The following is a 12,023-nucleotide window of genomic DNA, read 5'->3' as shown; positions in this document are numbered from 1 at the left end:
TTTATTTCTACATTAAAAAATAAAAGAGAAAAAAAAACCCAAAACTGGTTTTCAAGAACTGACTGAACAGTCTGTCGTATTGCAGAGTCTGAAGAGTTGAGGAGCTCTTTCAAGGGATGTATTTAGGACAGGTTTCTTTTTGTCTTAGCAATACTCAAGCAATACTCATAGAACAAATGTTGAAGCTTTTTCCTCCATGAGTTGCAACGCTCAGTTGTTCTTCTGTATAACATGAGCTGGAGTTTCCCCATTGCATTTTATTTTTTTCTAGTTCCAGTGTTTCTTTAGTTTAGTCATTATGTATTTCCATGTTTTGTTTTGATAATTATTCAGAAGTGTATGACTCTTTCCTAAAAGGCAGCTGTCTTTTAACTGTATAACATTTACACCTCTGTTGTTAAGTTTTACCTCACCTCTGGGTATGTAATTTGGAGTGGAGGGAGAAGGATCAAATGCCCACTATGTATTGCAATGATGAATCTCAAACATCTTACTGTTCGCTCTATTGAAGCTTTAAGTGTTAAGTAAGAAAGGAGTGTTACAAGTAACCTCAAAACCTGTTCTTCTACATATTTTTATGAAAATTTCTGCTCTCTGCCACAAAAGAAGAAGCCTGCTTCAAAATGAAAGAGAAGGCCAATGTCCACAGATCCTTTTCACACTTGTGGTTATGGTTTGTATCTGACACAAGAACATTTGAGCTAGATAATATAGCAGTTTCCCTGTATCATCAGTGAATAGAGAGAGTTATTTCTCTGGAAGCTGTTCAACTGAATTTAATTAAGTAACTTAATCCCTAAAGGTGTCGTCTTCTCTTGACCAGTTAGAAAGGAAACTTAGTGTACTGTCTTAGGTGTAGGTGCCTACTTCTGGTGAAATTAATCTTAATCTTGCCATTTGCCCTTTCCAGAGGCCATTATTGCAGTTCTCTTTAAGCACTGAGGGTCAAACCCGCATTACCAGTAGAGAAGAATTGCTCTAGAGATCAAGGAAAGTAGGAAAGGGATTCAGTCAATGAATGTAGAGTTCAACTTTGTTTTTTGACGTGCCAAGTCAAAGATTGATTCTTGTGATGCCTGTAGAGCCCATGTTACTTGAATCAAGAAACTGCCTCTGAATGAGCAGAGTGCTTCCCTGTGTTGCTTGTGCCTGCAGAGTAGAGGTTGTGACAGATATGTTTTTATGTGAAGTACCCATGTACTCTATGGACCTTGGCTGGAAAAGGGTTTATTGCTATATTTATCTCAAATATGCCTGCTTGTAGTACGCAAAATCAGCTACATGATACAATCTTTAAAGACTTTTTTTTTTAGTAGAAGCTGTAGTTATTCTTGATCTCTTAACCCCAGAGTTCCTCACCCTGCTGTAAAACTGCTTGCTGAGTGTGAGAACTAACTGCTTCTTGCTCAGATGCTGAAATTTTTGAGCTCCATGGCGTTCTATTGCAGTGATAATGAAAGTACCTGAGGTACTTGCTAAATACAGTAACCCCGGAGAAGCAGCTCATTGTGCCTTTGTAGGTTAGACTGCAGTTAAAACAGGGTTTTTGTATGATACTTCATGAGTAACCATTAAAAAAGAAAGAATGTCTTGTTCATATGGTAACGTGGAAGAGAGTGGCCAGTAATGACAGAGCTCTAGCTAAGGATGATAAATGTTTCTAAATCTTGGGAATTAACCTTTGCAGATGATGAATTGTGGAAACTATGTGAAGCTTCTGCCATTTTAATTATCTGGCTAAAACATCTTGCAAATGGGGAAATTTCTGATGTCTCTGAGAACAGAAAATGACTGCAATAACGGGACAAATGCCAACATATTGCAAGAGGTGCCCTATGCTTTTTAAGTCTCTGTATCCATAGCTTGAGTGGTAGAAAAGATTGTGAGATTAAATGCTGTTTATTTTTTTAAATTCTAATTTTAATTTAGATTTCTAACTTTACCTTGAAATGTGTAAACCTAAAGTTATGGCATGCTTTATTTTGACAGATAAAGAAGGACATACATTTTCTATACTCTGGGTGCTGGTGAGTGTTATCCTAGGTGCAATAGCCATGCTGTGCAAAGAACAAGGAATTACAATACTGGTAAGAATTGTCTTATTGACTGAATTTTGACCTCAAGATCTGTCAGATGCAGTTGTAAAGCCTACAAATATTAATCTTCTCCACACCTAATGGCGCACACACCTTTTTGTTCTTTTCAGAAAACTAAATAATGTTGACAAAAAGCAAGATTCTAGTAGATCTGTCATGACTGTATCCCTGCCAATCTGTTCATTTTTTCACTTTATCTTTTGTAAGCAGGCTGCATATATCTGTTAATTTTTTGCAAAGTTTAAAAATTTTACAGTATTAGTTGCAATGCACGTCACTTTCGTTGGCCTTGGTTTTGAATGTAATTGTCAAGATAGCAGGCCTACAAACTTGAAGGCTTTTGGACAAAGAGAGATATAACTGGATGAGAGCATTTTTAGAAGCTCTACCCACTTGCTTTTGCAAACAGTGTAATTAGAATTAGGGCCATTGTTCATGCACTTCTGATACCAAATCTCTTCCTTCTGCCCCTTATCTAAGGATCTGTCTGTGCAAACAGATACTGTCCATGTTCATTGTGCTCTGGCTTTGTATAACTTCAATGAAGACATTCTGTTTTGAGTGACCAAACCAGCCACGTGAAATGCTGTATCTTTGATTTTTACCTTTTATATAGCCATATATCTTTACAAATAAGTCCAATTTATAGCTTTAGCTGACGTAAACAAGCAAGAGAATCAGAAAATTCTTTGCAGCAAGGATCTTCTTGTCCTTGCTAAAAAAAAGGGAGAAGAAATTACAGAAAACTTCTTGCTTTGGGACGTTATTTTTGGATAAATGTTTGTAAGGTGATGTATTCTTCAAAGGTGTCTGTAAGGAAAACATAAGGAATGTTCTTAAAAATATGGTGTAATTATTTCCTTTAATGGTATGAAATAATTATTTGAGCTAGCAGACACAGAATTGTTTCTGGATTTGGGGTTTTTATTTGTTTGCTGTTGCATTGCTAAGATGATTATATTTATTGTTGTACTAATGGGCACAGGTCAGAGGGATAAAGGGGTAAATTGCACATTACAAAGATTACCTGGAGACTGAATCTATTTTTCAGCAGAATTCTTGCCTTCCTATCTCCATGTGAGTGAGTGAAAAGCGTTTTAACTGCCGGGTGGCCTTTATACATGGAACCAAGCCACACTCTAACCTGTCTTCTGTCCCATCCCTCTGACTGTGAGAGACTTGTGGCCTCCCAGTGTACTAGCTCTTTGATTTGCCTGGAACTATTTTTCCTGTCTTTTTTCCACTTAGTCTTTAGAACAGTGAAGTAATTCCTGAAATTGTTAGAATATAGGCTAAATACTCAAAAATAATCACAGTTGGTGATTGCTGAAACTTTGAAGGGAAAATGCTAGTTTGATTTTGCTGATAACCTTGACAGAATTATCCCTGGACACATTTTATGGGGGTAGTATGTGTAAGTGTAGTCCTGCAAAGCACTGAATATGCTCCAGTTTTATGTGTAGTGGCTGATATCACATAGAACTTGGAGCCTTTTCTTTTCCCAGCAACTTGCACTGTGAATATTGATGTCATTGCAGGAAAAGCAAACCTGATACCTCTGTTAAATCTTTCCAAGCCTTTGTCTGTACCCTTTGAAAACAGTATTTCTGAAACCCAACAGTCAAAACATACCATGCTGCACAACAATACACAAAAAATAAGCTGAAGGCTTAAGAAACTCTACCTTGCTGACAGAAGCCTTACCTTTTGACTGCAGCATTTACGCTGCGGAACATTTGGGAAAGAAGATGAACAGCAAAATAATGTTGTGACCATGCATATGTTATCTAGCTTGCTGGTACATGGTATTCCCTGAAGATTTATTCCATGTGTCAAGAGAATTCCCATTACAGTAAAATATTATTCTACTCATCTGAGCCCAAGTTCCCAATTTATCATTCTGCCTTCATTACTGCAAATGTATTTCTCTGCTTGTTTGGAATCAGAATTAAGATGTACAGTTACTCATGGTAGAAATGCAATTTAAGATGTATTTAAAATAAAATGTTTGTGGTTCATCTTATGCTCTTATTTTTCTCTTGATTGCTTAGGGTTTGAATGCAGTGTTTGATGCACTAGTGATTAACAAGATAAATCTTTTGGAGCTTATTCAAAAGTTACTACATAAGGACAAGTCGTTGGAGGTGAGTCCTTAGAGGTTTTGTTCATTCTGACCATTCAGACAGTCATGTCCTAAAAGACAAAGAGCCAGCTTCTCACAGTTTGTTGTTGAGATTTAAAAGAAAAAAGCAAACACCAAAAAAGGTATTGTCAGTCAGTTTTGTAAGGCAATGTGCTATGACATCTTTGCAGCAACATGAGTAGTAATGGGGTATTGTTAGAATTGCATTGGACAGTGAAATCCGTTCCACAATTTTCTCAACAGTATGTTAAAAATGTGGTATGGAAGAGCTGAGTGCTTGGTGCAACAAGTTTTCCAGGGTCAGTAGCAACACACCTCAAATGGTACTTTAACATTGATCAGAGTAAAGAGAGGGAGAGATGTATTCAGATTCTCAATGAGATTTAACTATCTCAATGAGATAGCTGAACATTTGAAAAAATACAGTAAAAAATATTATGTTTCACTTTGCTAATTTCACTAAAGTATTACACTGGGTTTCTTTCAGAATAAAAATTACCAAACTGGAAGTGGTTCATAGTAGCTTTGGAGTTGAAAAATAAAAAAATATGTAAGAACCAATAGTTGCTAAGGATTGATTTTCTGACTTTTGTTGATACCGCTTTATCTAGTATTGTCTCAAGTGGAATCTGGCACCTAGTATTTGCATTGACAAGCAAATAACAGAAACAATCAGCCTCAGATGAATGATTGATAACAGCCAAATAGACCAACAGCCTACTAAAACATCACTACTGTTGAACAGCTAAGTCATTTGCCTCTCCCATCCAAGATTCAACAAGGCAAAGGAATATGCTTTAATATCCTGCACTTCAATCAGTGGTTTCACTGCAGAGGAGTCTCACTCTTGATTCTGAGTGGCACAATGCCTATGGGACTTTTAAATTCCTTTGCAAGGAGTAAAGTGAGGAGTTTCAGGGGGAAATCAGGGAATATAGAATCTCTAAAACTGAAACAGTAGACTTGACCAAGAAGGGCTAAGTGAGGGGTACAGGAGTATTTCAGGCAGCAAATAGGAATGCTGGAGAGTTTTGCTGTATGATGAGAGTCAGCCTCTCATCGGTGCCAGTTAAGGTCATGGAATAGATCCTCCTGGAAGTTAAGTCAAAACATATGAATGATGGGAAGGTGATTAGAGAGAGCGAACACGGCTTCACCAAGGACAGATTGTGCTTGATTAATCTGGTGGTCTTCTGCAATGGAGTGACTGCATCAGTGTACAAGAGAAGAGCTGCTGATGTCATCTACCTGGATTTCTGCAAGGCCTTGGATATTATCCCTCATAACATTTTTGTTGCCAAAACGGAGAGATATGGGTTTGACTGATGTACTGTCAGATGGATAAAGAATAGGCTGCATGGCCACATCCAAAGAATTACAGTCAATGTCTAGTGGAAACCGTAATGCACGGTGTCCTCAAGGGTCCGTACTGAGACCAATTTTATTTAATATCTTCATCAGTGACACAGATAGTGGAATTGAATGCACCCTCAGCACATTTACAGATTACACCAAGCTCAGTGCTGCAGTTGAGGGAAGTGATGCCATCCAGAGGGACCTTGGTAAGCTTGAAGAGGGGTGGGCTTATGTGAACATCATGAAATTCAAGAAGGCCAAGTGCAAGGTCCCGCACCTGAGTTGGGGCAGTCCCCAATATCTCTACAGACTGGGGGATGAATGGATTGAAAGCAACCCTGCAGAGAAGAATTTGGGCGTACTGATGGATGAAAAATTTGATATGACTGAGCAATGTATGCAGGCAGCCCAGAAAGCCAACCATATCCTGGGCTGCATCAAAAGAGACATGACCAGCAGGTCAAGGGAGATGATTCTGCCCCTCTACTCTACTCCACTCTGCTGAGACCCCATCTGGAGTACTGCATCCAGCTTGGAGGTCCCCCAGCATCACAAGGACTAGGACCTGTTGGAGTGAGTCCAGAGGAGGGCCATGAAGATGAAGACAGGACTGGAGCACCTCTCCCCCTGAAAAGAGGGGTTGTTCAGCCTGGAGAAGAGAGGGCACCAGGGAGACCACCTCTTTAGGAGTGTTGTAGTGTTTGACCAGGAATAAATTCTTTACAATGAGGGTAGTGAGGCACTGGAACAGGTTACCCAGAGAAGTCATGGATGCCTCATGCTGGGAAGTGTTCAAGGCCAGACTGGACAGGGCTTTGAGCAAACTGATCTAGAGAAATATATGCCTATCCCTGACAGAGGGGCTGGACTAGGTGATGCTTAGAGGACTCATCCAGCCCAAACACTCTGTAATTCTGGAAATGTGCCAGAGTCAAACCTTCTTGGAGGATTATTCTTTAAGCATAAAGACCTCGAAGTGTTAGGCTTCTGTTTTGTGACTTCTAAACAGTTCTGTCTTAGTGAAAAAAACATCAAATATGCCTTTTCCTTCTTTTGATAGAATTAATTAATTTTAGCTCCTGCTACCTATCCTATTCTGCTGTTATCATGGAAGTGTATCTAAGATTCTTTTGTTTTGTTTTGTTGAAAGGCAGATCTTAAATGCTCCCACTTACAGATTCTTTTTTTTCTTCTCAGTTGAGACAGGTTTCAGTTTCATGCCAGATTTCAGTTAGCTCTAAATCAAAGAGGATACAAACACTTCTTCCACTTTCAAAATTCTACCTACTAAGAGATTTTGTGTAAATTGTGAAATCCGACCTTTAAGAAGCAGCATGTACTGTTAAATGAAATGAAGCCTGGGATGAGAGGTTTTGTGTAGTTAATCTGTTATAAGGCAGTTATAAATTTTCTCTGTATGTTTTTTTTCATAGCACAATTTTATTCCAAAGGCCGTTTTAGAGGAAAACCATTCCTAAATCCTCATTGTTGTGACTTTGGATACTGAGATGTCCAAGTTGGAAGCAATCATTTAAGCACAAAGGCTAACTTATGTAAAATCGGAATTACAACTTGTTTATCCTTAGGCTTTCAGCTAAATATTTTATGATGACACTGTGAAAGTATTTAGTATTTCAACTAGAAATACTAAAAAACCATTGAATATTATTTTTAAATTTAGCTTTTCCATCTCTTTAGAGAATAAATATCTTCAGCCAGGGCACTGCTGGATGTCTGTGCAGTAAGCCAACCTTTTTTTTTAACTTCAGACATAGCTAATACTGATTGCCTAAAAAACTATGGTGGTCCTTGCTAAAGAGCATATTCCAATAAGAGGTAATAACAATTAGTGTGCCAGCTCCCGTCGAGGACACAGAACTGATCATGTGTAACTATTAGGGCAGGTTTAAGAGGGAATGGAAGCCTATCAGACTAAGGAACACTAATACTTGAAATCATGACTGGTTTTTTTAGGCTCCAGTCAACTCTTCCTTGTTAAAATCCTCAGTTTACTTACACTTTTAGAAAAGAGAGTAGAAAAGAAAGAGGAGTGTACCAAATGATCTCTCATTTCAGAGAAGCACTCCATCTTCCATCTTCTGCTTCTCTCATGACTTGTTTAGGCTGCATAAAATAACTTCAGCCATCATGTTTCAGAGAGTTCTGAGGCAGCTCTACAGCACTGTAATATAGGGGGTCAGAGAGAAGCTATGTCCTTAACTTCCCATGTGAGTTACCATTCACTACCTAGGTAGGGTGTTAGACGCTTGGATTTGCATCTTACAGCTGTGATGGGATACCATTATACTTACTTACGATTCTGTTTCCAGTCTCTACTGGTGAAGCTTGAAGAACCTCTACAGTGTACAGTGGTTTTCATTCCATTTACAAAAATTATGTGTGTTATACTTATACTTCACGGAGGAAAAAATGTAAAAGTCTGTCAAATTTCGCTTCTATGCCATCACTTCTCTGTGTTTAACATGAATTGCCTTGTTTAGATCCTAAAGCATGTATTACAAGATGTGATCTAAATCAACTGAGTTAATGTAATGTACATCAAATACAATTTTCTTGTTTGATCTTGGGTAATTTTACCTTGAACTAAATGATTTGAGCACCCGTCTGGCATTAGCTTTTTAATTGTTTTTGGTTGTGAAAATTTTAATTAAGTTTCTAATTCCTCCCAGTTTTTAACTATGCAGTTTTCTTGGTGTATGCATTTTGCCTCCGAAGAAACCTAAGTGGAGAAAAACTTTCTGTGACAAGCAGTCAACTGGATATAGCTATTTAAAACAAAGTTCACAAAGTAACCACTCTCCATTTGAGAAAGAAAAGATAGATGAATTTAATAGGCTGTATACTAAAGGCTGTATTCTGCACAAATTCCCTCTCAGAAATTGCCACATAAAATTACATTAGCTATAGACTTACTGAGGATTTGTAGAGGAGAGACTTCTTGAACAGAGAAGTTTTTTTCTTGATTGGGAAGGAAATTAAAATGTTTGCAAAAAATATTTTGGAATAAAAATGTCAACTGTAATAGCAAAAATGCACAGGGATGGCATCTTCTTTCTGAGATAGAGTTAAAAAGGATGTGAATGTAGTGGGTAAGAAACAAATAATGTTTCTATATGAGGTGGTTTTTTTCTTTCTTTCATATAGAATGCTGGGCAGTTAAGGAAGGGGCTGCTTTTCAGGATAACTCTCCTGATGTCTGGAGGGGCCAGTATACTTTATATACGCTGGAGGATTATGGGCACAGGGCCACCGGCTTTCACTGAAGTAGACAACCCAGCTTCATTTGCAGACAGTCTGTTTGTGAGAGTAAGTTATGAAGTTGCTTTTTTTCTGACCAGCTCAGAACATTTGTCTTTGTCATCAAATTGAGTTTTCTGTTCTTCAAAGAAACAATAAAGTAGGCAATCTTTAAGTTTCAAGATGTGTGATAAGTCACCTTCACTTGTGCTCCTGTGATGATTTTCTGCAATTTTTTAATATACTTTTCTGCAATTTTTTAGTATACCTTTCATATTCTTTGCATTCAATTTAGCATGCATTGTACACATTGATGTACTTTTCCATTTACTCACTACTTTTGCTATGCATGCAAGAAGTTAGGTTTTGCTGATTTTCATCCCTTTTCCACATACTGTGCTTAAGTTTTCATCCATTCTTTTGCAATTGAAGAAAATAGCATTAAGTTCTAGTCTGATGTATTTAGAGTATGTCTTGGCTATATACCTCTGATGGCATTAAGGCTCTTTCTGAAGATGGAGAATGAAGGGTGAAGACAGTGGGTGATGTCTTTTTTGACGTTTTCTCCTGTGGGAGATTCTTTTTACACGTGGATATTGGCTGGGCAGCACAGAATTGCATTTCCCTGCTCTGAACAAGAGAGCCACCTAGCTATGTTTAAAAAAAAATTAATTTCACAGCTGTAAAGGAAATCTATATGTAAATAGTTGTAGTGTAACAGTATTTATGGCCTCTTTATTGTATAAGATATGTTTTGTGAAAAGGGAAATGAGAGAATAGAGAAGGACTAAAGTTGCCCTTCCCCCCCAAGTTTAGTATCAAGTAAATGTTTGTTTTCTTTTTGACTGACAGGCTATAAACTATAATTACTACTATTCGCTGAATGCATGGTTGCTGTTGTGTCCCTGGTGGCTATGTTTTGATTGGTCAATGGGCTGCATACCCCTCATTAAATCCGTCAGCGACTGGAGGATAATTGCACTAGCAGCACTTTGGTTCTGCCTAATTGGTCTGATATGCCAAGCTCTGTGCTCAGAAGACAGCCATAAGAGAAGGTAAGAGACAGTGATGAATTTTAAATGCCTGGCCAACTTGAGTACAGTATTATTTTGTTAAATCCACTAGTGATAATTTTAACAATTCAGTGGAACCAGTGTCTAGCAAATGCAGTTCAGATAAATATTTATAGCTGTCATTACAGTTTTATTCCAATTTGGGCCCATCACTGTATACCGACTAGTGGGAAACGGAGTTGGAGGAGGAGGCATGGATGGCTGCTCTGTTTTTTCTCCTGAAATGGTATTTTGAGATCCTTAACACTGTAGGTGGTAAAAGGTAATATGTGCTCAAAACACAGTAGGAAGTTATGTATGTTGTTGCCCTTACTTCTTACAAGTCATCATTTCCTTTAATCTTCTCCTAATAATGAGAGAGGAGATGCGCCTTTCAGTTCTTCAAAAATTTTCAACTTCTCAGTCACAGAATGGTTTGAGTTGGAAGGGACCTTTAAGATCAGATAGCTCCAGTTCCCCTGCCATGGGCAGGGACACCTTCCATGAGGTCAGGCTTCTCAAAGCCCCATCCATCCTGATGTTAAACATGTTAAACACTTCCAGGGATGGGGCATCCACAACCTCTCTGGGCAACCTGTTCCAGTGCCCCATCGCCCTCACAGTGAAGAACTTCCTTAGATCTAATCTAAACCTACTCTCTTCCAGCTTAAAGCCATCAGCCCTTGTCCTAACACTACATGTCCTTTTGAAAAGTCCCTCTCCAGTTCTCTTTTAGCCCCCGTTAGATACTGAAAGGCTGCTAGAAGGTCTCCCTGGAACCTTCTCCAGGATAAACAACTCCAACTCTCTCAGCTTGTCCTCATAGGAGAGGTGCTCCAGCCCTCTGATCATCTCCGTGGCTCTCTTCTGTATTCACTCTAACAGGTCCACGTCCTCCTTATCTGGGGGACCCCAGAGCTGAATGCAGCACTCCAGGTGGGGTCTCACAAGAGCAAGTAGAGAGGCAGAATCACCTCCCTCAACCAGCTGGTCCTGCTGCTTTTGATACAGACCAGAATATGATTGGCTTGTAGGCTACAAGTACACATTGCTGGGTTGTCTTCAGCCTCTCATCAACCAACACCCCAAAGTTGTTCTTCTCAGGACTACTCTCAATCCATTTTCTATCCAGCCTGTCTTTGTGCTTGGGATTGCCCTGACCTAGGTGCTGGACCTTGCACTTGGACTTCATGAACTTCATGAGGTTTGGACTAGCCTACTTGTCAAGGTCCCTCTGGATGGCATCCGTTCCCTCCAGTGTGTCCTGCACACACAGCTTGGTGTCACCTGCAAACTTGCTGAAGGGTGCATTCTATCCCGCTGTCCATGTCACCAACAAAGATGGTAAAGAGCACTGATAAAAATACCAACCCCTGAGGAACTCTACTTGTCCCTGGCTTCACTTGGATATTGAGCCATTGACTGCAACTCTTTGAGTCCGACCATCCATCCAATTCCTTATTCACCAAGTGGTCCATACATCAAATCCGTGTCTCTCCAATTTAGAGACAAGGATGCCATGCAGAACAGTGTCAAATGCTGTGCAAGAGTCCAGGTAGATGACACCAGTTGCTCTTCCCTTATCCACCAGTGCTGTAACCCCATTGTAGAAAGCCACAAAATTTGTCAGGCACAATTTGTCCTTAGTGAAGCCAGACTGGCTTTCACCTCCTTGTTTTCCATGTGCCTTAGCATAGTTTCCAGGAGGATCTGCTCCATGATCTTGCCAGGCACAGAGGTGATCTATTGACCGGTAGTTTCCCGTCTCTGCCTTTTTCCTTTTTTAAAAAAATGGAGATTACGTTTCCCCTTTTCTAGTCAGTGGGAACTTCACCAGACCATCATGACTCCTCAAATGTGATGGCTAGGGGCTTAGCACCACCTTAGCAACTTCATCCAACAGTTCCCTCAGGATCTGCAGATGCATCTTATCCCATGGACTTGTGCACCTTCAGGTTCCTTGGATGTTCTCGAACCTGATCTTTTCCTACAGCAGGCAGTTCTTCATTCTCCCAGTCCCTGCCTTTACCTTCTGTAACTCGAGCGGTGTCACCAGAGCACTTGCTGGTGAAGACCAAGGCAGAAAAGTTGTTGTACCTCAGCCTCCTCTGTGTCCTG

At 39.4% G+C, this 12,023-nt stretch overlaps 1 protein-coding gene across 3 annotated transcripts in view; it reads left to right on the top strand.

Moving 5' to 3' along the window:
* The window catches only part of TMTC4 (transmembrane O-mannosyltransferase targeting cadherins 4), a 55,979-nt gene that overhangs the window by 20,109 nt on the left and 23,847 nt on the right, over positions 1-12,023 (top strand). For 2 of the 3 annotated variants that reach the window (XM_008931419.3, XM_018071263.1), the window contains exons 5-8: positions 1,990-2,087; positions 4,148-4,240; positions 8,761-8,922; positions 9,706-9,908. In XM_008931419.3, the coding sequence (XP_008929667.1) occupies positions 1,990-2,087; positions 4,148-4,240; positions 8,761-8,922; positions 9,706-9,908 (556 nt within the window). The remainder of the gene's footprint in view (positions 1-1,989; positions 2,088-4,147; positions 4,241-8,760; positions 8,923-9,705; positions 9,909-12,023) is intronic. The other variant, XM_018071262.2, reaches the window with a different exon arrangement.

Source organism: Manacus vitellinus, unplaced genomic scaffold (genome assembly GCF_001715985.3).
Source record: "Manacus vitellinus isolate BGI_N305 unplaced genomic scaffold, ASM171598v3 scaffold_2_pilon, whole genome shotgun sequence".
NCBI classification, from domain to species: domain Eukaryota; kingdom Metazoa; phylum Chordata; class Aves; order Passeriformes; family Pipridae; genus Manacus; species Manacus vitellinus.
This window is presented reverse-complemented; position numbering and strand designations above follow the sequence as displayed.